The sequence below is a fragment of the Micropterus salmoides genome, unplaced genomic scaffold, assembly GCF_014851395.1.
Source record: "Micropterus salmoides isolate LMB-PRFRI ecotype aquatic unplaced genomic scaffold, ASM1485139v1 Ms_hic_scaffold_14, whole genome shotgun sequence".
In the NCBI taxonomy this organism is placed as follows: Eukaryota; Metazoa; Chordata; class Actinopteri; order Centrarchiformes; family Centrarchidae; genus Micropterus; species Micropterus salmoides.
In genome coordinates, this window is record NW_024040485.1 from 12657098 (window position 1) to 12684753 (window position 27656).

The 27656-nt window shown below is 41.8% G+C and overlaps 2 protein-coding genes across 2 annotated transcripts in view; one reads left to right on the plus strand and one right to left on the minus strand.

The window, feature by feature from the left end:
• b4galt2 (UDP-Gal:betaGlcNAc beta 1,4- galactosyltransferase, polypeptide 2) overlaps positions 1-27656 on the minus strand; it is a 187187-nt gene that overhangs the window by 81732 nt on the left and 77799 nt on the right. Inside the window, exons 3-4 of the mRNA XM_038717739.1 lie at positions 22965-23083; positions 21918-22034 (exon numbers count right to left, since the gene is read on the minus strand). Of these exons, the coding sequence (XP_038573667.1) occupies positions 21918-22034; positions 22965-23083 (236 nt within the window). The remainder of the gene's footprint in view (positions 1-21917; positions 22035-22964; positions 23084-27656) is intronic.
• On the plus strand, positions 10848-12321 carry LOC119901944. The gene is made up of 2 exons (XM_038717740.1): positions 10848-11933; positions 12280-12321. The coding sequence occupies exon 1, from the start codon at positions 10853-10855 to the stop codon at positions 11591-11593; it is 741 nt and encodes a 246-aa protein (XP_038573668.1). The 5' UTR covers positions 10848-10852; the 3' UTR covers positions 11594-11933; positions 12280-12321.

Here is a 27656-nt window from a genome sequence, read left to right on the forward strand (position 1 = left end):
CCTCATATGGCATGCTGAACCACAACACTATCACACAGATGAGATGCTGCGGTTTGCAGAAGTTATTGTGCTAAAGATCTGGGATCACACACACACACACACACACACACACACACACACATTCATCCTCTAGAAAAACAGCGACAGTGCGGACAAAGGATTGTCTAGAAATGAGAGAAAAAACAAAGTGCTCCTCTAATAAGAGAGAATTGAAAGTTACATGAAGTCTCACTTATCCTCATCTTGCTTTGGAACCACAGAGCAGAGCCATTAGGAGGAAACGACAATAAATGGGAAGCATTTTGGGCCAATTTTCTCAACAATTACGACTAACAGTATTTTTTTCCCCATCCCACTTTTGTGCTTTATAGCTAACCGCAGTATGTTTTACACAATGATCTTGTCCCCACTGGTAATCTCTAATACTGCTGACATTATTACAAACCATCTTCAGTGCAGCCTCTTTGTGTCTTGGCCCTAGTAAGCAGAAAGGACGGCGGAATGAAATAAAGAGAGGAGACCGAGAGATAACTAAAAAATCTTGCCTTTATTACAAAATACATTGGGAGGTGTGAGGGCTGAATATTAAAAACGTGTGGGTTGTTTATAATGCGTCTCCCTTTCGAAATATAAATATAACCCTGACTGAAAGGTTCTTTCTGTTCGGTTGTATCTCTCTGTATCTGAGGTCGCCTACCTGAGATTAGCATGTGTGTCATAATAACACTGTGTCCAGGCATTATTACGTTCAACCTCAACATTAATATTGAGTTCCTGTGCCCACATTGTGTCAGAATCTTTACAGAGACACAATGCCAATGCCTTTGGCCCTGGAGGAGCTTTATCAAGTCTGGGAAAATAATGATAACTTTGATTTTTAACAGAAAACCTGCTTCACAAACTAGAGGCTTGGTGTTTTTTACCATTCTTTTTTTAATCCATCTCTCAATTTTCCCCAAACATCAGGAAGTCCAATATTATATATAGGATATCAAAAATCCCATCCTGCGTATTCTGCGTAGGGTCACAGAGGTCCTGTTACCTATCCCAGCACACATGCACGGTTGACACAAACAGCTATTCACTTTGGATCCTTTTAACAAGACAAAGGTAGGAACATTCACTCACAAAGACTCCTGCTGGCTTTCCAGGTTTGAACGCAGACCCACTTTGCTGTGAGCAAAAGACCACCACGCTACCCTGTCCAAAACCACCTAAAGCAAGATCCACATTTGTAAGGCAATCCGACATCTATGAACTTGTCTACAGACACAATGTTCCAACTCTGAAATAGCCTGTTTTTAAAATATTTGTTTACAGGTTACTGCCACTGCCCTTCAGGCGAGCACAAATGCAAACGTTATGTTTTGCTGAATATTAGCTATATTCAACCAGCTGCCTAAGCTACCTACAGGCAAACAAAAAATCTATTTAATCACCATTAAAGCAAGGGAGTAGGTTCATATATCTTCTCATGCAACCTTTATGGACAAGAAGGAAAGAAAACAATTATTTGTCTGGCCTTCTCTGCCAAATCAGTGTGCAGGAGGGAAACACAGTGGAGACACAGTCCAAGTAGAGGCGAGCGCTGGGTAGGGGAAACAGCTGAGGAACGAATGGGTTTGAATCAGAGTGACATTTTTGGGCCGCTTTAACGAGGGCTTGTCAAGGTGGTTAGAAGGTTTCACCCAGCTGTTCTCAGCTCTCTGAACAGCAAGGTCGTCAAGTTTGGCTGTTTGGCTGACAGCACAAGAGGAAAGTGTGAAGGGCCGCTGTCCAAATATCACTACACTTTGGCCCTGAGTGGAGGTGAAAAAAAAAGGAAAAGGTTGTGGTTTCAGAGTTGGAGGGACTAAAAACACCCGACATGTTATTAAGGAGAGATATTACACACATCCTCAAAACCTGATTAAATTTATTAATCCTTTTTTAAATAATAACCAACATGTTGATCCTGTAGATGATGAAGACACAGAAGATGATATACATATATCTCCTGTTGATATGATATGTCAGTGTGTATATTTACAGTTATGTCACAGTCTCTGTCTTTATGACATTCAAACCTGCCTCACAAAAGCGGTTCTATTTTCTAAAGGCAAGGCAAGTTTATTTGTATAGCACATTTCAACAACAAGGCAATTCAAAGTGTTTTACACTAAACATAAAAGCAACATAGGGAAATTGAAAAAATATAATTTTGGTGAAATAGAAAATAAAAACAGGAATAAAAATAATAATAATATAATAATAAACAGGGTAAAACAGGACAGTAAAAGTTACAGTGCAGTGTACAATCAGGGTTAAAAGAGTTAAATGGAAAATAAAAACAGGCTGAGGGGTTGAGCAAATAATTGAGTTACAATTATTTTGAAAAGACAATAAACAGAGAAGTACACTTAATCTACTCTCTCTAGCTAGTCTGTACTCGGGTCCATAGCAATCTTTGGGTCCATTGAAACTCCAAAAGCCCTTGGACAGTACTGTTAAATACTGGTTCCTCCACATTTTATGTTCGTACAGCTTGTGCTGCTCACTCTAGGTCTAAGTGGAGTGTTGTGCATTTATTTTGTACGCTTGCTGCAGCTGCTGTTGCTCATTTGGGACAATAAAGTTGACTAGAAATTTAACTGATTATAAAAAGTGAGACAAAACTCTATAAATAAAATAACGGCCTCATATACTGTATTATGTAGCAGTATAATGGTGTGAGTATGGACCATATTTGTCTTTTCTGTCTCAACAGCTCGCTGTTAATGGACGCTTGATTGAGGGGGAAGCTGTGGCAAGAAAAGTTAAATTATGCATCACTAAAATATTTGCTGTTGCACCATGCTTCAAATTACGTCTGTGCACTTTATCCAAGTAAACATGCAGCTAATGTTTTGCATTTTTTTTTGCACTTCAAAAAGATGCATGTGTATACTGGGCTTGTCAAATGTGTGTGACAGGTCTTCTGTGATTTATCAATCATTATTGTGGTTGATCAAGCTGCAGACTTCTGGAAGATGCAGTCAAAGTCAAAGTCTTAGGGGGCTTTCACACCTACCTCCTTTGGTCCGGACTTTCCGACTTTTCAGTTTGGTCTGAACCAAAATTGCAGGTGTGAAACCTCCCCCGGACCACAGTCCGGACCAAACAGACGAAATTTGGTGTGATGAAAAGAGGTGGACTTGGTCCGGATCAAACTGAACCATGGTTCGATTCGTTTCTGGTGTGAAAGCATTTTTTGGATGGTTCCGACTTTCAGACTACAGGAAGTTCGGCGGTTGCTGTGTAAACTGGAAACAAACAAATGCACGAGGAAATGCATTGAAATAAGGACACAATTATAAATCTCCCGTGACAGCTCATCTTTTCAAACAGACGGCCACTATAGAAGCACACTGCCACCCATCTCTTTGGTCTCTCCTCAAACAGAGGTGCAGAATGATTGCTTGCTGTCTTCTCCTCCTGTTGGCGACGTTTTGATGTTCGCACAACGAGGACATTTAATTGCGATTTTGAACTAGCCTTCAGTTTAGTTAGTGCTGCAGGTAGTAATGCCATAAAAATAACAATATAGTGGGAAATATGCATATTTTCATTCTTTATTCATTCATTTTTGTCAAAGATACCTGATTGACTGGTTAATAAACCAATCAGTGTCAAGTACAGGGAGACGCTGCCCACATAGATGATCGGTCGCAGATTTGTAGTGTGAAGCCAAACCAAATCTGACCGAATGTATCAAAATGTATAAAAAACATGAACTTTGGTTCGGATCTTGGTGCAGACTTTCAGGTGTGAATGCCCCCTTAGATGCGGCTGAGTTACAGTTATAGCCGCTACATCTAAAATATAACTCCAATCATATTAAATAAGCTCCCTACAGTTTATAATGGATCTTTTGACATGTGGTAAATCAGACCATGGAACTACTCAAACTGCAAGACAGTTGATATATAATATATGATATGCTTAACGCCACATGCCAGAAATCAGACAAATTGTCCAAGAGCAAAATTGCTGAATGTTCAGGCAATTAATCAGGTGCTGTGAATAACTGCTCTCAAACTCAAACAACAACCAATTATGTCAGAAATTCAGCCCGATTCTAAAATTGATCAGGGTCGATCACTTCGGGGTTAACTTTATTGTCAGTTATTCTTTACAAGTGTTGCTAGAGTTTTGACGTCTCCAGACCTTTTACCTTTTCTCCATGCACTTTGGAAGTTAGTGAAGTTGTGCCAGAAATCTCAGATAACCATTTTAGGAGTTTGGGATTTTAAAAAGGTCACACACTTTTTATCTCACTACGCTCCACTGTAGGAGGTGTTAATGGATATCTGGAGTGTGTGCATTTGGTACAATGCAATTAGAAGCGGCAAAGAAACAGTACTAGAGGTTAGAGTTGCTGTGAGAGGAGAGAAAGACTTCATCTATAATTCATCGCAGCACAGGCTAACACAGGCACTTTGCACCTGGGACTCAATAGGTTCTAGGGGTGCGAATGAGAACATTATTTTACTGTACAGTTCCTCTACAAAACAGTAACAACGCTCCAACACACACTGAAACATAAAAGTTCAACAGGGAGTAAGGTGAGGGGGGGAGAAGGAGGAGGACAGGAACAGAGTTGTTGCTCATCAGATCAATACCCTATTCCATGGTCAACAGCACAAAAACTCCCTCATTTTCTTTTCTCTCTTTTAACATTTTCAATTTCTAGTAGTAGAAGATGGAAAGTGCATTAACCATGCATGGGGTAGAGTGGTGGTGAAAGTGAAAGAGAGAGAAACAGAGACTGAAAAACAGATTGAGGTCTGGCACAGGCTTTCCTTTGTTCTAAGAGGTTTATGTCTAAATATCTCAACCAGGTCTGCACCCTTTCCAAGTAGATAAGAAAATAATTAATTTTATAATTAAATAGGCTTTGTTCTGTCTATCACCTGAATAAAATTGCTAATACAGACTAAAGATAAAGAGTGCCATGGATTGAATTTTATTGCTATGCGACTGGATGGATCGCACTAAAACTTGTTACCAAAATCACAAATACAAAGACCGACATGCTTTACTAAAGAGTCAGTAATTTCATGCACTATGGCAGTGTGACGTCCTAATGCTCTTTAAGTCATCTATAAATGCTTCTTCACATAAACAGTTTTTTCTAAACTGATCTGGGACACATGGAAAGCTGATTACCGATGAGAACAGATCAATTATACTATGAGAATACGGTCATATTGTGCTATTATAAGTCTTGAATCTTACGTGATTGTGCATTTATTTTTCATTGCCTGATTCAAACTGATGTCACACAAATATTCTTTACAACATTGTGAAGTTGATTTTCTATTATATTGTCCCTTTGTTATATTAAATATTGTAATAAAGTCAAATTCCTTACATGTGTACACATGCCTGACAAATAAAGCTGATTCTGATGAATTGATTAAGTCGACTGACTGAAAAATAATTTAGATCATTTAAAAAATAAGAGCAACTGCTTTTATAGTTCATGCATTGCAGCTTGTCAGATTTGCTGCCTTTTTTGTCTTATGTGATAGTAAACTGAAAAAGTTTTAGGTTTTGACAAAATAATGTGACATCAGTGTCGCGCTGATCTGGCAGAGGTGCGCCTGTCTCCCGTGTGCCCGCCTCCTCCTGCATGCCGTCTCACCTGCGTGCCGCCCCGCTCTGCATCGGCAGCCGCGTGTGACCGTGCGTGCGCGCCCTGGCGCACCCTCGACCAGGTGAATTAGATTGAGCAATCAGAAGCTCGCACACACTTCAATCAGCGGGAGCATATAACGCAGTCATTTGGCTGGTGGAAAGGGACTGACATGACGGAATGAGCAGCACACATCCACTGCGGGGAATGAGACTTTTGATTTGACGGGCTATCGGTTTTTCACTGTCAAGTGTTTCTTTTAACTGTGAGGTGTCCACACTTGAAAAGGAAGGAAAGGTCATATGCCTCCAGGGGTGTGTGAGGCAGAGTGTGAGGACGTCTCCTCCACTCAGCCTGACACACCCCTGGAGGCATATGACTTTATGCTCCGCCATTTAGAGAGCCTGGTGCACAAAGCCAAAGAAGCGCACCAGACCTGGAACCGCTGGGCTCCACGAGCCGAGAAGCAAGATTTCAATCGTCGGCTAACGGAGCTCGAAACCCTCCTTCCCAAGCTGGTGTCGAGGAAGGCCGCCCTGATTGGAGCAGCAAGTATTAAAGAGGACAGCAACAGAGTACCTGTCACAGCCCACAGCGCAGCCCCTGTTGCAGCCATAAAGCTAAAAGCCACAGCTTTACCAAAGTTTACCGGCAGCCAGCGTGAGTATTACAGATGGAGGAAAGAATGGGAGGCTCTACAGAAGCAAGGTGAACCAACCGGATCCAAAGAGGTGAAGAAATTTCAACTACTTGATAGCCTCGACGAAAGAGTGGCCAAGGATCTACGGCTCTCTACTTACACCTCAGCAGACGAGATCTTCAGAGTCCTAGAGAACCGCTACGGAAACCAAGCCACCATCGCTATTGAGATTGTCGAGGAGCTACAAGCTATCCCACCTGTTCGTGGTAACCACCCAAGAAGAATCGTAGAGCTCATCCAAGCAGTGGAAAAGGCCCTCTATGATTTAAATGAACTGAGCAATGCAGATGCCATAAAAAACCCACTAGTAATAAAATCCATCGAGAGCAAGCTGCCAGAGTCCCTGAAGAAAGACTGGCTTACCCACGCTGCTGACCCAAGAAATGCTGTAAGCCACCAGAACCGCTTTGACAAGCTACTGGCATACCTCCAATCCCAAGAGTCTATCTACGAGCAGTTAGAACAGCTGAGAGACATCGACCCTGCCAAGGAGAAGACCAGGTTTCAAACAAAGCATGCCCGAACAAGGACAACTAAATCCAGCAGTGAATTAGGAGGCTGCATCATCTGCGGAGATCCAAAACACAAAAGAAAGCTCTACATCTGCAGGAGGTTTAGAACCACCACAAAGCTCCAGGAAAAGAGGGACGCAGTGCAACAGCTCGGAGCCTGCAAGAGGTGCCTCGAAATCCACAATGAACCCTGCAGAGAAACTACTTACCTGTGTGGGAATCCAGAGTGCAGAGACCAACACCACTACCTTCTCTGTCCCTTACCCAGACAGCTGTCCCAAAGACCCAAGTTTGGTCCGGTGAGAGCTGAGGGGAAAAATTACACCGAGGCCCAGGAAGAGTTTCTTTCCAAACTTTCACCTGAGCTAGCGCAGCAGTGTCGCAATGCTTTCTGCAACATCGCATCTCGAGCATACAACTCCACTGCAGCAGAGAGAGGAGAGAGAGGCCTTCTGGAGGAGACTGGTCTGCACGAGTACCCTGTGATCCTGATGCTCCTTAACGTCACTGCCAATGACGGGCAAAGAATCGGAACACTTATTGACCTGGCGTCTGACACAAATTACATAACCCACAGAGCTGCAAGCAAGCTGAACCTTCGCAGTGAAGATGTCGCACTAGTCGTCCATGGCGTCGGAGGGATGAAAGTATCTGTCGCTACAAAGCGCTACCTCCTCAAGATCAGAGTCAGGACTCCAAAAGGAACTCTGAAGTCTCACCAACTGATCTGCTACGGACTTGACAAAATTGCAGAGGTGCACCGACATGTTCAACCTGACAAGCTGCAGAAAATCTTTCCTGATGTTCCCCTCAAAGACTTCATCAGACCCAGAGAAATCCAGCTTCTGATCAGCCACAAAGAAGGCCAGCTGGTGCCCCAAAAAATCCGTTCAATTGGTGACCTGGTGCTCTGGGAGGGTCCACTAGGCAAGACAGTCGGGGGCATGCATTCAGACCTCTTTGAGGAAGTCACCCTGATGGCCCATTCGTCCAAGACTCACTTCGCCAGATCAATGAGAACTTCAGCAGTCAAATATCTCGAATTCAAGACAGACCCAATTTCCTGCCAGTATCCCGACCACCCCGAGACCCAGTCTAACACAGCCACCAGCAGCAAAGACTTTCTGAAGTGGTGGAGGTGGGAGAGCATCGGAGCCGCCTGTCAGCCGAGATGTGGAGGGTGTCGCTGCGGGAACTGCCAGCCAGGGGGAAAGGAGATAACTCTTGCAGAAGAAAGGGAGATGGAGATCATAAGAAATGGTTTGACATACACGACTGGAGATGTACACAGCATCGAACCACACTGGCATGCTAAGTATCCGTGGACAGAAGATCCAGCAACCCTGCCAAACAACAGGAAAGCAGTAGAGGCAACATTCCTCAGAACTGAGAAGCAGCTATCAAAAGAACCTGAGTGGAAGGCGGCCTACGCTGCACAGATCCATGAGATGGTGAACCGCAGGGCCGCAATGAAGCTGTCCAAAGACATTCTGCAGAGTTGGACCGGGCCAGTGTGGTACATAAGTCATCTCATTGCACTAAACCCACACTCAGTCTCCACCCCAGTCAGACTAGTGTGGAACAGCAGCCAAAAGTGCAGAGGTCTCAGTCTGAACGACATCCTCATCAAAGGTCCTGATGTCCTGAACCCAATCCGAGCTGTCTTATTGAGGTTCCGAACTGGTGTCTACGCTGCCCTTGGAGACATCCGGAAGATGTACAACTCTGTCTGGCTGGAAGATCGGAGGTCCACCTGCACAGATTCCTGTGGCGTGACAGTGAAGATGCCGAAATAGAAGATTTTGCCATAACAAGAGTCAACATCGGAGACAAACCTGCCGGTTGCATAGCCCAAGTCGCCATGCGAGAAACTGCGAACTTACCTTCATTCAGCCACTTCAAGGAAGAGAGACGCGTGCTGGGAGAAGATGTATACGTCGACGACATCCTGACTTCACATAACGACCTTGACCATCTGAAATGCCTCACAGCCAACATCAAACACATCCTGAAAGCTGGAGGATTCCACATAAAGCCCTGGGTTTACTCCATTCAAGGTGGGAGGAAAGAACCCAAGGATGAGATACCAAAGACTATGATCCTACCAAACCAGCTGACAAAAGACGACAACAAAGCCCTTGGCCTTGGTTACACCATCAGTGACGACAAACTCCATGTCATGGTTGCAGTTAACTTCTCAAAGAAAAGGAGAAAGATGCGCCTTGGTCAAAACCTGCTCAGACAGGAGGTCAGAAATCAAACACCCGATCCACTCACCAGACGAGAGCTGCTAAGCCAGGTTTCTAGCCTGTATGACCCACTCGGCCTTGTGACTCCTGTCAAACAAAAGGGTGCCATCTTGGTCAGGAGAGCTGTTCAAGAAGCCAAGGTAAAATACTGGCTAGAAGACTCGTGGGATGCTGCTTTGTCTGAAGGTCTCAGAGAAGACGCTATAAAGCTATTGGAAGAATATGCTGACCTGAGCCAACTTCGTTTCACCAGATCCCTGACTCCACCAGATCTCTGCGCAGAGCCCAGTGCAATCACATTCTCTGATGGCAGCCAACACGCATATGGCGCAGTGATGTATCTTCGCTGGAGTTGCAGCCGTGGTGTCGTTGTGAGACTGGTCGAATCCAAATCCAAGCTGACCCCCCTTGACCACAAAGGGGATCCTGTAAAAGCTGAGATATGCGGAGCAGTCTTCGCAGCCCGCCTCAAGACCTACTTCCAGAGACACTGCCGACTCCAGGTCAAGAAATGGTATCATCTTGTCGACAGTCAAACAGTCCTGGGTGCAATACAGCGTGAGAGTTATGGCTACCAGACTTTCTTCGCAAATCGCGTTGGTGAGATCCAGAGCAGTACCGACGTCCAAGACTGGTGGTGGATTCCAGGGCCAGCAAACATCGCAGATATCATCACTAGAGGGGCCAGTCCAGATGCCCTAACTGAGGACTCCGAGTGGCAGTCGGGTCCAAAGTTCCTCCAACTTCCTGACGATGAGTGGCCAAAGAAATCCGCCAGAGACGTCGCAGCCCAAGCTCGGGACAAAGTCACAAGGATCCAGAAAAAAACATTCGTAGCACTACTCTCCAGATGTCGCCTGAAAACGGCACAAAATCCAGCCCAGCTAGAGTATGAAAGACCACCAGCAGGAGCAGCAGTCCGGCATCTAGTCGATGGAAAGCGCTTCAGCAACCTGAGAAGGCTGATTGGGACTGTGGCTTGGATCTGGAGAGCAGCTAAAAAGTTCTTAAGTGCCAAAACCAGAGACCAAGAAAAGTGGGAGGCAGTACCATCCTCGGGTATCCTTACAGTCAGAGAGAGACGGGACGTGTTTCGAGACCTTTGCCTAGCAGCACAAGAGGGCGTCAACTTCCCAGGCACCACAACAGACAGATTAGTCGTCTACAGAGACCAAACAAGTGGACTTCTAGTTTGTGGTGGGAGAATCCAGACCTTCAAAGAAGACCGCAGAGCTGTTCCCCTCCTACCTTTCCAAGCCTGGTTATCTACCCTGCTAGCCAGAGAAGCACACAGTAAGGGACATGAAGGTGTGGCGGGAACCCTGCTGCGGATGAGGATAAAGGCGTGGGTCATCAGAGGAAGGGTCATTGCCCAAAAAGTCGTTGACAAGTGTATCGTCTGCAAGAAAGCAAAAGCAAGAACCTGCAAGCAAATAATGGGAAACTTACCTGATGAGAGGTCTAGTCCTGCTGCACCATTCGAGTTTACGTCTGTTGACCTGTTTGGACCTTACCATGTTAAGGATGATGTCAAAAAGAGAGTGACCATGAAAGTATGGGGCGTCGTGTTTTGCTGTATGTCCAGCCGAGCCATTCATGTCGAGCTGGCAAACACACTATCAACAGAGAGCTTCCTGCTTACCTACCAGAGATTCACCGCTGTCCGAGGCCATCCCCGTAAAATCTGGTCTGATCCTGGTACGAACTTTGTCGGAGCGAGACCTGTCCTAAAGAGATGTACACTTACCTGAATCAACAGAGCAAAGAGTCACTTGAAGAGTATGCTGCCAAAAATGAGACAACCTGGATGTGGAAAATCCTCCCGGCCGATTCACCTCACCGAAACGGAGCCGCCGAAGCTGCTGTCAGAGTCACCAAGAGAGCCCTCCAAAGCCTTGGCAATGTAGAAGGTCTTACCTTCAGTGAGTTCCTGACAGTGCTCCAGCTAGCTGCTAATCTTGCCAATGAGAGACCCATTGACGCCAGAGTCCAAAGCCGAGAAGAGCGCATCCAGTACATCACGCCAAACAACTTATTGCTTGGTCGAGCTACACAAAGTGGAGACTTCAAAACTGTCGACTACACCACCTACCCATTCAAGAGGCTCAAAGAAGTACAAACGATAGTAAACAACTTCTGGAAGTCCTGGAGCCAACTTGCTGGCCCGAACCTGTTCATTCGCAGTAAGTGGCATACTGCTGAAAGGAACGTTACCATTGGAGACATAGTTTGGCTCTGCGACCAAAATGCACTGAGAGGGCAGTTCAGGCTTGCAAGAGTCATCGGCGCAAATCCTGATTTCAGAGGTGTCGTTCGAGATGTTCATGTGAGAGTCTCCCCAAGTTCCAGCATCTCTGTGAGAAGCTCAAGACCTGGTGCCGCAGATCCTGGATCAAGTACCATACTGCATCGGGACGTCCGGCGCCTTGTGGTCCTCATACCATGGGAGGATCAAGTCAGAGACCAGCCCACCTGAGAGTACGATCTTTCCGGGCGCCGCCACGTAAAGATCGAGTGGGAGGTGTCGCGCTGATCTGGCAGAGGTGCGCCTGTCTCCCGTGTGCCCGCCTCCTCCTGCATGCCGTCTCACCTGCGTGCCGCCCCGCTCTGCATCGGCAGCCGCGTGTGACCGTGCGTGCGCGCCCTGGCGCACCCTCGACCAGGTGAATTAGATTGAGCAATCAGAAGCTCGCACACACTTCAATCAGCGGGAGCATATAACGCAGTCATTTGGCTGGTGGAAAGGGACTGACATGACGGAATGAGCAGCACACATCCACTGCGGGGAATGAGACTTTTGATTTGACGGGCTATCGGTAAGCTCACTTGAATGTTGTTTAAATCTTTTCTGTTTAGGTGTTAATATGGGTGTGTTAAAGTTGTCGCTGCATGGTTGAAGAGAGGGAGAAACTATGTTCAAATGCATGGATATATATGGTTAAAATGTGTGGGTTTTCTACCTAATTTGTGTAAAAGAATGCTTAAATAGTAAGCCAAAATTGTTTTGTTAAAGATTAATTAAAATGCATAATTAGTTTGGTGAAATGTGAAGAATAATATTGAATTTAAATATACTTACCGTTTTTGAAATATTTACCTTGACTTGTGTTTACTGTGGAAATACCTGTTTATTCAAAATGCTTTTTATTTCTGTGTTTAAAGGTTTTTCACCTATACTGTTCAACTCCTGTTCAATTATTCAAATAAATTATTCTGAGTGAAATCCGAAGTCTGGTCCTTTTCAAGTGTGGACACCTCACAGTTAAAAGAAACACTTGACAATCAGCTTGGGCTTTAAAAGACAACTCCACCAGCAAACCAGAGATAGTCTTTTTTATTCCAGGCATTATTCTTCCTTGTCAAAAGCTAGCACCAACATTACCCACACCGCAATGGATGTACAATAAGACCTGCTGTTTTTCAATCTGCGTTCTTGTCTGTACTTGTGTTCTTGTGGACTTGTGAAACGTCATCAGTCGAAGTACTGTTCCAAATCAAAAGTCCGCATCCAGCCAAGTACAGTCAAATACCCGGATGTGTTCTCGCTTCGGCCATTTTACCGAGCCTGCATCGGTGGTGACTTGTGTGGACTTCGAATAGCCAGGTATCCCAGAATGCATTTCGCGCCAAAAGAGCGGAAATGTTGGAGGAGAAAAGTCACAACTGTAACTTATAATACTGCTGTTCTTGTGCCACGAAATGCAGTTTTGAGAGTTTTTTAATGTGGGTACCATGGTTTTATGTGCCAGGCAAGCAATTCATACTGAACTAAATAGGCGATATCTTTTGGTCTGGCATAAAGATCTTTTTATACATCCATGGTTATGTTAGTAGCGTCAAGCAGAGATGAGGAGCGGGTTACAGGGGTCTGGTAAGGTCACTTCTTTCTAACTCCATACCCCCCAACTCAGCCACAAACTATGTTGACTCAAGTGACATCGCTTGAAGAAATTCAACAGACTTTGATGCATAAAATCCCTGAGTTCCCCTACAAAAAATCATGATGGAAAGGGATGGGGATCATTAATTTTTATTGATATTTATACCATTATAGAGACTACTTAATGATCTGAGTCTTTATCTATACCACTATCGATACTTTATTTGGTGACAGTTATTATATATAATAGCACGACCAGACCCAACGGACATGAGATTGGCCTGTATGAGGAAAATATTCGATAACATTGTGTTTATATTGAGATGACATATGACTTGCGATAAATAAATAAATATTGAAGTGTGCATATTAACTGCTTGTTTTTTAATTAATTGTAGGATTAGAATTTAATATTTTAAATACAACTAAATGTTGTTTCTAGAGCAGCAACATTAATGTTTACAACAGCAAATAAACTCGATATCTGACAATACTGAGTGACATTTAGAAAGAAAACTGTTTCAGTCCTTCCTCCTCCTCCTCCTCTCTTGCCTGGTAGAAGGCAGAGCGGCTGGTTTACAACAATGTGCCAAATTTTAAGACTACAGACCAGTGTATATTACAGACAGACAGCTTTCCATTTAGCTTGTTTGTAACATTTGACTAATGCCAAGCTAACGTTAGTTGTGTTTGTTTAAAACATACAGGTTGAGAGACTGAGGACAGAGCAGAGAACCCTTTCTACACGTTTAACCTACACACAGGTGTATTGATATTGTATTATCTTTTTACTCACAAAAGTTTTTGTGCACACACTTACAGTAACGAGCGGAGCATTCGGCAACTTGAATAGTTTGGAGCTAACTTAACTTCACCGTCTCCACCGCAATGGCACGGCATCTCGCTCTGCTGTGTGTATGTAGGAGCCGACAGAGAGCAACAGGGGCTGCAGCCTGACTATAAAGAGTCCCGGGCCCGTTTGATGCCGTGTTTCGGTGTCATCACTAAAAAAACATTAGTTTTCTTATCTATTGTGTTTAAAGTTAAATCAGATTTGACACTCGACACATAACGTTACATTATAGGACCCGCTAGTCTCAATCGCAGTATCGATAAGCTTATAACCTTATTGATTTTCGGGTTTTGAGAAATTTTGAAAACAGGTCCTTTTAGAATTGGGCATCGATCCCCATTAATTAATTCAGACACATTCTGGACCAAAAGATTGATTGCCTAATTAATAATGAAAGTAATTGTTAGCTGCAGCGCTGGCAGTCAAATAACAGCAATTGGATTCTTATCTGAAATTTAAAAAAGGATGGACCGTTTTGTAGCATTTTTGCTTCAGTTTAGTTGGTGGCATCACACGAGTCTCTTGAAATTTGATAAAATGAGCACATCAGCAACGCAACAAAGACAAGCACAACAAAGATAAACCAGTAAAATGCAGAGGTTGGTGCACCCAGAAATATTTTGGCAGTCTTGCACAGAAAAACTAGCAGGCTCTCTGGCCATTCCAAGACCAATGAACTGCCCGGCCCGCCTTAGCGTGACCTTCAAGCCCAAACAAATACAGACAAAAACACAGAGAGCTTAATCCAACCTGATCCTTTGGTGTCCACTCAGTGCCGGACACTGTTGGAACTGAAGTGTAGGCGTGAATAAGAAGACACAAACTGCGTGAAGGATGACTGGATTCTCCTTCCGCTACAACATAACCCGAGAATCTAGACAGATGCAGTTGCTGGAAAGTCCAAGTGTGTGTGTGTATGAGGGGATGGCGGGGTGGCAGATGGAGAAAGGAGGTAGTGGGTCATATCTTGGTGGATTAGTGGAGCCAGGGGCCCAGAGAAAGATTTTACTGTTGTGTGTGTTGACACCAGATGTCAGTATGTGGCATTTTATCCTGCTTTCATTTTTATCCTCTCGATTATCTGCTGGTGCAAAAATCCCACAAAAAAAGAGACTAAGACAACTTTAGACTCAAAAGCACCTCCAAATTTAGTTACTGCCTAAGCAGTGTATTTTTCTTTAGCAATTACAACTGATTTAGAATATTCGTATTTTGCATTTGGACTGGAGCCACGACACACACACACAAACCTTTTTGTCCTGTGACCTCTTACAAAAAAGCAGTGTTGGGACCATTTGTCACATTTCAGATGTCTATGAGTTTTTAGGACCAATAGGAATGCTGCTTACACACTGAAGCATCAGTATTAACAATCATCATCATCATCATCATCATAATAACAATAATAATAATAATAATAATAATGTTATATACATACACACACACACACAACACACACACACACACACACACACACACACACACAGGGGCCTTCTTGCTGCAGAACCATTACTTTTACGTTTGATATCTGAAGTATATTTTGCTGATAATACCATACTAAAATAATTTTGAATGAAGGACTTTTACTTTTAATTGAATATTTTTACATTGTTGTGCTGGTACTTATTCTTAAGTAAAGGATCTCTGTACTTCTCCCACCACTGAAGATTTTGGAGAAGAAACGACAAAAGGCAGAATATTACGTGACTTTTGCCTTATAGACTTCCCCATAGCTGCAGCGTACTAGACGTTATAAATCAATAATATCATCCAGCTTTTTTCGACCTGAATATAGCCATAAAAATCCTAACAGCAGATGGCTCTTCTTTCTTCATCACTTCTGTCGCTCACCTACCTCCCTCACCCTCTCTTTCTCACCTGCTTTTCTTTTTGTTCGGTCCCCCTCTCTGGGCTTTTCTCCAGTTTACATGATGAGCCGATGGCCAACAAACAAACATTGGCCCCGGTCCTCGGCAGGCACAGAGGACACAGAGCAGCAGGGCAGAACAGCAAGGTTGCTATATAACTTTCCGCATGATCCCTCTGCAACGCCTACTCACCGTACCTCACCAGTAGCACCACTTTTTAGTGTGAGATGATAGCTGCTTAAAAATGTCCGGTTGAGACAAAACAAAGGCGGCAGGATGGTGCAGCAAGCAGACAAAACAGCCTCCAATCTGAAGTAATGTTCATGTGAATTCAGCCACAATAAGAATAAATGACAAGCGGTTTGTGGTGCTCTTTAGCAGCTGAGCCTCTGACATGTGCCCTTTTCAATAAATCATTGCTATTATTAAACCATTTCCTGGCAAATACAATAAAGTGCTAAGAAATTAAATGACAGACAAAATGAACTGCCAAAAATTTTGCTAGTCAAATAATCATTTAAGTCATGTTTTAAGCAAAAAAAAACAATTACTCGAGAAAGAAATTGTCGGATAAAGTGACATTAGTTGCAGTTAGTTTCAACCATATCCAACTACCTTTTTCAGTGACTTACTAAGTATGAAACCTCTGTCACATGATAACAAGAGTTGCATATTTCTCTGTTCAATGATAAAATAACCTTCCTGAAAACAGACTGGGGACGGGGGAGGGAATAGCAAATTCTGTTCACTGCCGAAGATATGATTGAAAGGACTGGAAAACGGCAGTAACCTTGGGTCAAGAATATGTTACCACAAGTATGTGGTTTCAAAGGTGGCGAATGAATCTCCATACCCAAAATTCTGAACCCAAAATTCTCCAGCGGCTCTAAATATAGTCAAAAAGACTGTATTTAGAGCCGCTGGAGGGAATCATTGTCTGTAAATTTTTGCACGTGGCCTTTCCCCATAGCTCTGACTGCTGCTTTACTAAATAGCATGTTTCTTACAGAATCAACTCAGGAAGGGTAGCTCTGACATCATGGTGCACTGAGCAGTGGCATGAGGTGGGGTAAATTTTTGTGGAAGCCAAGTGAGAGGGAGGTCCTTTTTGGAGGGCAATTATTTCATGTATTGTGCTATTACAGTGCAGGGTATAATTTTACACAAAACTGAATCATACTTTAAAGATGTGCACTATCTGTTATCGATACACACGCTGAAAGTTGCATTTACTGACACGTACGTGGTCTCTCTCTCTCTCACCCCAAATAACATACGTAGCCCGCTGCTTATAGCCCTGCTAGCATGTTTCTTTGGTTGTTTTTTTAAGCACTAACCATATCTGCTTGTGAACGTACCGGTAATTCTGTAGCATTTCACTTCACCTTCCTCCAGGGTTTTTCTCCTTTTAATGTGCTTCCTCTCAGCTCCATCATTCCTCTTTCAACTGTGCCGTCTGTTTTTTCTCCACGCTGCTCGGCCACGTGCACTCCACCCACTGACTGAGTGTTGTGTTGATGCGTGCGTGTGTGATGTGTGTGCCATCAATCTCCTGTGATGACAGGCAGAGATCATACCATCAGGTTAAAATGACTGAGTGCTGTGTTGATGCGTGTGTGTGTGTGTGTGTGTGTGTGTGCACGCGTGATCAATCGTGTGTGATGTCTGCAGCTCTGAGTGGCTGAAGCTTGCCCGTGTTGTTTGCTCTTTGATTTACACATTTCACTTTAACACTGGCCTGATACTGGATCTCTGACTCTTATTTTATCAGGTTTCCAAAACATCATCAGTTTGGTGTAATCTCCACACTGCTAGTCAATGTAACGTTACTTAGACAGGCTTGAATATACTTGGACAGGCCTAAGTATATCCTATGCGTGGGAAACACTGACATTAATTTGTATATGTGTGTGTGTGTTCATGCATGTGTGTTTTTGCGTGCATGTGTGTGAAGTGAAGGTGATCCCAGGGCATTTGTACCGTCTACCATTGGGCCTTTCTCTTCCACAAAGTGACTGTTTTGACTCTAAGGACATGACAGCCACTATCTGTTAGCAAGGATGAGACCGGAGGGGGAAAATTATCACTGCTCATCCCACTACCTGCATCCCCCTCCAGTGGCTCTATGTTAAAAGGTTCAGACTTCCACTCATTTTATACTCGAGCGAGCGCAATAGAAAAGTGCTCTCCGCCGTCCTCTCAGTAAGTGGCACTGGGTGTAAAGGTTTAATCGCTCATCGTGTCAGATACATCAGGACTTCTTGTCATCAAAATCCCACCTCTGTCTCTTTGATTCAGCTGCTCTCAATCTGCCCGCTTGTCTGTCCTGTTTCTAGTCTACCTGCTTCACTGTCCACTTCACCACTGACTTCCGCTCAGCTTGTCTGGTAGTTTGATATCCATGTGTCGTGCATAACCTCTCTCTACACGGGTAGATTTGAGCATTTGAAACAAAGTAACAGGATGAAAACCTAACGGAAAGATATTTTTTATACATGCCCCTGTTTGTTTTGTTTTGTGTTGTTTATTAAGGAAACAGTTAGGCCTTCCTACAGGTACAGATCGGGAGCCCTTTTTCATTTTTTTTTATTTGGAGCTATAGCCATAAAGCTTTTATGATCTGCTGTCAACAAGATCATCATAAAAACTCCACTATGGGTGGACACATTTTAAAATATGTTATAAATCCAGGCTCCAAACCGTGTGGTTCCCAAAGTCCCAAATTCTTTAGACTAATTTGGCATGTGGCCAGAGCTCAATGCAAACATAAATCCTGGGAGTATAAGTGTAGCAGCAGTGCTCCGATTTGGAGCTAATGGAAACACAATGATAATATTAGATGTGCAACTGCTGAATAAAAAATGTATAACCTCAAGATGCCCTTCCTTACCACTTAGTATAAAATCCAAATTTCAATCAAGGAGAAACCCAAAGGTTTTTTTTACCCATAAGCAGTTGCTGATGAATCAGTCCTTTAAGAAACAGTTTTAAAGAGGGGAACACTCTGCAGTCATTATTACTTGTAGTGGAACTAAAGTAGATCCCTCCAGCTGTGGTATTAAAATCACTGGTAATCTCTGGGTCATTTCAAAACTAATCTAAAAACTCGAGGCAGAAATTAACCCCACTACACAATGCACCTGCGTAGCTGGTTACATGAGAGAATATATCTGGTTTTAAGAATCTCAACAAGTTTAAATGCATTTTAAAAATACACATGAGTAATTTCCACTTCAGACAAACCCCTCTAAATCAAACAGTTATGGAAATGATGATCGTTTTACAGATAATTACAGCCGGGCAGCGGAGCTGTATCTGTTTGAAGTGCAGGTGAACGAGTTGACGATGTAGCAGCAGCTGTGATGACGTCGCTGTCAAACTGTAAAATCATATTACCTTGTGATCTTGCATTACATAATGACTTTTATTGGTAGAAACAAATACAAGACAAGAGATACAGGTTTGGAGCAGTGATATTTACAGTTCTTTTAATGAGAGGCTGAACAGTCTTCAGAGAGTGAAACCTAACTTTCTAAAAAAAAGCCTTTTATATTTGTTAGCCTTCACATTTATTTTTCCATTTTCAATATTTTTATTAGTTTATTTTAATATTTTTACTATTTATTTTAATATTATTTACTTATTATATTTTGGTATTTTGCTCTATTTTATAATCTGAAATGTGCTAAATAAATTGTTGTTATTATTATCATCATCATCATATCATTTTCACAGAACCTCCTCTACCATGTCTTCTCTTAATCCCTATATAATCATGTCCTTATATTATTTACTTATATTATGATTTATTTCACTGTATTCTTGCATTTTCATTGTATTTTTAAGCACCTTGTATTGTAATCTTGCATAAAAGGTGCTATATAAATAATGTTTGATTTGATTTGATTCAGCATGATCAGAGACAAGCGGGAAACAGAAATGAATGAAAGTCAGATTTAAACTTGCCGGCATGTGCCAGGATTTCTGATCAAGTTACATAGCCTCAAGATAAAAGTGAAGATAAAGTGAAAGTCTAGAAAGTTTTGTAACAGTGATGGAAATTTCAAAGAGAGTTGAGCCACTCTCCTAGAGAAATGAAAGGAAAGGGAAGGATAGGTTAAAAAGCACCCACTCTAACAGCTCTACACACCCTCACCGTCGCATCTTTACATTTGAGATAAGAAAGATTCATTATTGCTAAGATGCTCAGAGAGAATATGTGTTTGTGCGTGTGTACAAGTGTAAAAGCAAGACAGTAAGACACTGGAACATAGCCATATCAAAAGCAGAACACAGCAGGGCAGGCGGAACCAAAGGTCTGTCCCACAGGGGGAGTGATTAAGGCGTTGCGCAAGGCCCACAGGGGAGAGAAAGGGCAGAAAGGAGAGCTCATTACCGATAATGTAGAGGAAGAAGAACTCTCATCCAACACAGCATGGTAGACTCACACACACTCTCACAGCGTTGCTTAGAAAATCACGCTCCTTGTGCTTCTGCTGAACTGAGTGCAGTGAAAGTAAATATGTTGCTGATTTATGCTGCAGATGGGTTTTTGTTGTAAGAAGAATCAGTCACTGAAGATCAGTTGGGGTTGTGGAAAGATGGAGGGCAGCCTGTTGAGGTTTACTTGTTCTCAATTTCTACATGCAGTTATAAACTCTCCCCCGCCATATTAATAAACTGAAATACCTGATGGTGGCAACAGTGTTCTAATTATTGGTTCACTACTCAGAACTTAACATGAGCTGACAGATCTAGTTCATGTCTACTTCTTGTCATAGCGTAATTTGACATACCTAAACTCTTTTGCTTGGCCTGTAATGCAGTTTATCATAAAACAAATGTCTTTGCAAGAAAAAAATTATATTTATTACCCATGACCTACTTTGCGTGTGATGTCATACTAAAGATTGAGAAAGGAGAAATTCACATTTGAATTCTCTAAATTTTTAGAGAGATTATGAATGTGATCATTTCAAATTTTCTGTATACTGAGGAAGAGATCCAGGTAGTGCTGAAACGATTAGCCAACTGATTAGTACACAAAATGAATTAGCAATTACGTTTGCTGGTTGCAGCTTTTTACATGTGAGGATTTGCTGCTTTTTTATATCACTGAACAAAACAAGCACTTTGTAGACATCCTCTTGAGCTCTGTGAAATTGTGATGGTCAAATTTCACTATTTTCTGACCACCTACAAAGAGTTAATAGACTATGTTAGTATGAGTTGTAGGCTCATAGTATCACTTTTTGGCTGGCTGGTAGTGGGCAGGACTTATCATTAACTGTGTATTAATGTATTATTCATGCCATTTTGGCGTTACTGTAATATTCTGAATTAATAGTGTTCACGTCAACTTGCAAGTTGTAATACTGTACTGGGATGTTTTTTGAAAGCTCGTATATATCCGAGCTGGTGCAAAACAAACAACGTCTCACATCAGCCAAAGATCAGTGTAATTAAACATAAATTCAATGTGGTGTTATATTGTCAATGACAGTATTTTAATCCTCGCACAAGAACCTGATCATACAACCGTCTTCATGACGTAAACACCCTCCATGTTTTCTCAGGACTTTGACTGTTCTTAAGGCTTTTAAATTTTCCATCTGTTCCTTTACTTAATTATTTATGTATGGGATAATACTGTTATGCTGCTTACCATGTTATGTTATCTCATTATGTTATTTTATTGTACAGCACTCAGGACAACTTTGGTTGTAAATGTGCTTTATAAATCAACTTGATTTGATTTGACTCCCTCTCTCTCTACCACTGGTTCTCCTGTGAAGCAGCATTGGGTTGTCAAATCTGTTGAGCTTCAGCTGGACTGAGAGAGAGCCTACATCCGTTTACCCACTTGTCTTGTGCTGAGAACTGTTAAGGCTCTTCCTCGAGATCATTTCCTTTTTTGGACCAACCACAAATAACAAAACCTTAACAAGAACATCTTTGATGTACACTATTTGGCTGACCACTCGTGGAGCCTGTGCATGAGTTAGCTGCTGGAGGCCACTCAACTCAGCCTTGACTTTCTTTCAAACTTTATGTTATAGAATTGTGCTACAAATTCTCAAGACAAAAATAATCCTCAGATTAACCCACAATGAAAATAATTGGTAAATGTAGCCAGAAGGTCCTGGTCTTACTTTACAATATTTGTGCATTCAGGCTGAGGAGGTCTTGCATGATCTACCTGGTTGATGATGTAGATGCCATAGTCAATCCTCTGCCGTCTGAGGATAGGGTGGAGGTAGTGGAGCCAGTACTTTAGGTGGTTTTCTCTGTGACGGAACGGGATGATGATGGCCACCTAAACAACAGAGATGGTAATTTGTTTGGGAATTTCAACTGGTAATTTGTTTGTATCTAACAGGAACATTTACAATAAAACATTACCACATTTCAATGAGTTGGGGAGCCATTCGAATGCATAATCAAATCAATGCTGGCAAAGAAAATTGAGTATGATCCGTCAAGGTGCGCTGCTCTGAAGCTTTTCTGTTGACAAAGATTATGAGACAGTGCCTCTTTCAGATCTCTGAAGAGTGTTTCTTTGAGCAATTATGCTTAAATGAGCTTTGTTTCATCCTATGCTGAACTGTTCTGCACCAGAACATCATTTCCCTGGTTAATGTCACAGTTTACACAAAGTTGGTGCTCATTATTTATGAATGAAGCAGTTCAAGGAAGGACCTTTCAATGGCATTGTAGATCTAAGACAGATCTGAGGTCGTCTTGTATCTCTGTGCTTATAGTGAGTCATTCTCACGTGTCAAAACCTTTCAAGGTTGAATAGTAATTTACTGTGTAAATTCACGGTAATTTTGCACTCAGATGAAGACTGGCAGCAAATTGACCTTGGTTTCTGTACGGTTAGTCATTGTTATGACAAGTGCACCTATTTTGGTGTTATCTTCGCTACTCAAGGAAACACCCTGACCTCAGCGAAGTGTTAGCAAGAGGAAAAAGACTTCGAACACTTAAATTGTTTTTTTTTTCCACTCTGAAAAAAGCGACCACATTTCTGTACAGAATTCTGGTTTGCTTTTCCCATTTCTACCAGGAAAAGGAAAAATAGATGAAAAGTTATATGTGATAAAATAAAAATGACAAATTCAAACTATGAGGGAGTAAGATTTTGATATTTTAGTAAGATATTTTGAATTTGTAATGTCACAATTTTGACTTAGAAACTTAACATTTTGACTTAGTTACTAATAATCTTTAGTTATACACAGACCTTCCATCTAGGCCGACAGTCAGGAGGCGTGTAGCGGCCGCCCTCCGTCACGTTGGGGTTTTCTTTCTGCACTCGTTCCATCGTCATCTGGGAGCTGAACTCGATCAACAAACGCCCAACTGACAAAATAAGGAAAGAGGGAGGGAAGAGTTAGTGAGATGAAGAGGATAACAGAGGATAAAAAAAGTAGTGGAAAGAAAAAACAGATGACGGGGAGAAAGAAAGCAAGAGAGGGAACGAGGGACGTAGGGAGTGAGGGACAGAGAGAGAGAGCTGTTAGCTTCAAAGCAATACTGTACGTGTATCAAAGCAATGTGTGCAGAAATAATGGTTTCAAGGGACAGGCTCTGCATAATGCTGCTTTTAATAAGATGCACAGGATTTGGAAAACATATATTCCTAAAAAATAAACAAAGACTTTGAAGTCAGTCAGTGTAAACACAACATGAAAGGTAATTACGCTGCTCAATGATGAAGCCACACCATATGTTATATCACTAGAAATCTATCCATCAGTCCTTTGAGTACTGACGGATCAAATGCTAACTAAGCGTGTGTGTCTGTGTGCATGAGATTGCGGGTTCAGACTAATTTAAAAGGGCTGGCATTAAAACTCTGTCCCGGACAGTAAATACAGCCCCTCGTTCAGGGAGCAAGGATCATTAAAATATATGACCAAGCTTTGCCGTTTGGGCTCCAACCAAAGCCCTGCAACCATAACCCTCATTTTAACAAACTAGACTTTCAGCACTCATTCTGTAGCAGGATGAAAAATGTCAGTCATTAGTGCATGTTTTTCTTCTACGTCAGTGTCAGAAAATCAAACTTATTACTTTATTTACAAAGCATCCCGTGTTTAAAAGAAAAAAAACAAACATATTACCTGCTGTTAGTCAAAATCTAGAAATAAAGAGGGCCATGTATGTGATTTAATCCTGTATGTACCTATTACATGTAAAGAAAGCTCTGTATTTAATTTGTTGTTAGTTGTAATTGTGCGCAACCAATCATTTTAGGTGGCTATTTTAGACATACTGTGTTACCCTACTTTTAAGCAAGCACTGATACCACAAATGCCAAATATATATCTAAAGGATAAGGTAAGTTTTATTTTTCTTAGTCTTAACAAATCCAAGTAAAAACTAAAAGCAGCTTGTAACTGATCCTACAAGTACTAACTACTAACAAGTATTGTTTGTGTATCCAAACCTGATATATCTTATTCTCCTGTGCTATAGAGCATTTTGTGCTCCAAACACTACAAACACACAACAAGCCACTGTTACACTTGGGTATCACATTCATTCATTTTAATGAACCTGGGCATTGTCGTTTATTTTAAGTCGATACATACACAGTTCTGCTGCTGTAAACAGTCACTAGCGCATGTGAGTATATGTATCAATCTGTGGCTGAAAATAGTCCCCACCAAATGCGTGATTAACTGGATTACTGGAATTATGTATTTTTAGACCTATTTTTAAAGATTTCACCTCTTCACTACCAGTGAAGGAACTTGGCGCTAAAGGCTGAGGCGTACTTGAAACAAACTAGTTCTCAGGTGTTGTGCCGGAATTCCAGTGTTGGGCGATTTTGTATTCGACTATATTATTGTCTGTCGAAAATATTTGTGCCTCTTTTTTTTGACTGTTGCCCGATGTGTGTGTAAAGAGTTCCTCTGCACAATTGGTGGCTCGGTGGCTCTGTCGGTGAAAGAAAGGGGACTGGCACTTCGCTATACGTGGACACTTATTGGCCATTATAGGCTGTGAACAGGGCATAGAAGTTTCTATTGGGTCAATTAAGGTGTCACTCAAAAGGTCAACGTGTTGATGCTTTTTTTGTTTACATGCTAACTGTAGTTAGGCTAATATAAAACGTTGTAAGAGCAGTCAGTGTGTATTTATTGAAATAATAATGCATTTTGGACTAATTATTTTACTGGATTGGATCGTCTGGACCTTAACAAGGCCATTTTTGTCGGAATGTGATCAACCGATGGACTCCGGCTTCAAAGATAAGTGGTGCCAATTTTGATAATAGGCAGAGCTTGACGTGGGCCACCGATACCAGTAAGTTACTTCTACATTTTACTGTTTTGGGTCCCGGGACCTTTTTGCGTACAGGTGGGCTCTATGTGGCGCTCATTTGTTCCCATTCTTGCCTGTCTGCTAATCTCTGTCGGTGGAGACAGAGCAGGTAGAGGCTCGGGAGCAGCCGTGAGCATGAAGTAGCTGTCACAGTAACTTTTCGTGAACCGATTAATCACAGCCTGGATGGGGCGGGACATTAAAAGTTTGTTGCGCTAACGTTACAGTAAACTTTTAAAATGTTGAACTTGTTGTTCTGCATGGATGATTAGTGATGAGTTAGTACTTAGCATTAACTAATTAGAGGATGTGAATGGGGGGTACCAGCAGGGCTGGGCAATAAAACAATATGGATAATTATCGTGATAAATTTTTCCACAGTAACAATAATACAAATGTATATTTATTTCATTTGAATCACGAACAAATTAGCACTCAAATTTTTTTATTTTGTTAAGGAAAAGGGACTCAAAAAAAGATCTGACTTAATAATCATCATAGTTTTGAATGTTTTGCTTCAGATTTGTTAAGTGATCCACTGTTTGGCATCAAGTGTTTATTCTAACCATAAAAAAAAAAGTTTAAAACCACAATTAACCATCTGGTTTCTTCAACTTTCACTCAGGAGAAAAAATCTGCCTCTAAACTTGAAAGAAATAATGATTTGACATTTATCATGATAATAATCGATATTGAATGAAACAAAATGTTTTATCGTGGTAACATTTCCGGCCGTATCGCCCAGCACCTATATTTTCCACTTCAAGCACTGATTATAGGTGGTGGCAGAAAATGTTACCAGAATGCAGGAAATGAAGTGTTTACTGCTCAAAATCTTCAGGGGGAGGACCCCCCACACCCCCTCCCCAATCTTTGTCGTAAAGCCCGAACACATTTCAGGCACAGAAAAATGTCTTGCTTTAAGCCCTGTAGTTTGTACGAAAAGTTGCTCAACCATGTCTAAAGGCTGAAGTGCTTCTATCTGTTGCAAATGAAACAGAAGTTTAAAACCAGCATACTTTCTCACCTCCTCTCATCTCACCACCTTACATCTAGCCAACTGCTGCTTTAAGTAGGACAATTGCTGTATTGTCATTTTGGAAAATTACAATATTTGCCAGACACAGACTTTGAATTGTGTGAGGGGATTTCAGACACTGTTTGAAATCATAACGTATTGAGAGGTTGACTTGTTGGTTGTTGGTCTTTTCATGGGATTTGTTGACAATAAGAAAACTACAGAATGCATATCAGAAATATTATATTCTTTAAGACATTTAGATGATCACAACGACCAGATACTTTCTGTTTCCATTGATCAAAAATACTGGTAATGTACGTCACGTCGTATGATATGTGTATGAGTACACAGTAAGAGATGACTGTGATGCAGAGAGGAGAAAGCGAGCAATGAGGCCAGTGCAGGTGTATGGCTTAATAATCCACTTAGCATTGACGTATGAGCTTTGTGTTGAGAGGTCTCCTCCAATCAACGCCGCACAGGCGAGGAGCATAATCGATGCCAACAAGGTTACATGTTCATAACACACTTCTTTATTACACCACAAGAGCTGAATGCAAATAGTCCCAGCAGCCCTCTCCCCTGACCACTTCTGCTCATCCCCTTCCATCCTCTCCACTCTCATCCACAGTCATGTCTCTTTTTTTCCTCTTCCCCTCTCACACTAAGTTGAACATGGTTGCGTCTTGTCTCAAAATGCTGTTAGTTGGCTCGCAGACAGCAATAAAAACTCTAGAACAAAAAAAGGCTATTTTTAGATCACAAGGTGTGTTGTTGCTTTTTGACACGAAAGGTAATTTATAAATGGAGTTACATTTGAGTACCAGGTAAACAGTTCAGTGTCGTCTTCCGTAAAGCTACAAATATCAAATATGTCCCCACTGTCTCTTTTAAATTTAAAGAAATAGTCCACTTAAGAAACCTATATCATTCTTCATTTAGGGCAAGCCAGTACAAGGCAATGAGCGCATTGTGTGTTTTCAGCGTCTCTGCGGCTTCCTGACTATAATACCCCTGCGTGTTCACTTAGTAGCTGTACAGTGTACACTGGGTTTTCTGGAATCACAAAGTGTTGTATTAAGTGTTAGAACAAAACTAAACTATGCTTGCAGAGAAGCCTCTATCTAAACAAGTGTGCAGCAACATGACTGCACACTAAAATCTAACATGTGGCTCAAGTATGAATCAAACTGGTAACCATGCAGTGTCAGAGGCACAAACTCTTTTAATTCTTAAAACATCAAAACAGGGATCAAAACTCAGATTCTTCCTAATAGGAACAGTGTTTTGCATTGGTCGGAGCATTCAAGAGCTGTTGAAGAGTTCTGACATCTAATATTAATGATAATGTCAATCGCTTTAAAGGAATATTTGGCAAGAGTTAAATTGTGTTTAGCATGGAGCTAAAGCGGCTAGCCTGGCATTGTCCAAAGTTCTAAAATACTATTAAAAATACCTCTAAAACTCACTAAATGACACATATCTTTTTTTGTTTTATCCGCATCAGACTATTTGTGGTTCACAGGGAGTTATGTCCTGTATTGTTGTTCCTGGCAAAAAGTAGCTGGGTGTTTTATGTTA

Coding starts and splice junctions, on each gene's coding strand:
- LOC119901944 (XM_038717740.1), top strand. CDS start 10,853: ATGTACACTTACCTGAATCAACAGAGCAAAGAGTCACTTGAAGAGTAT.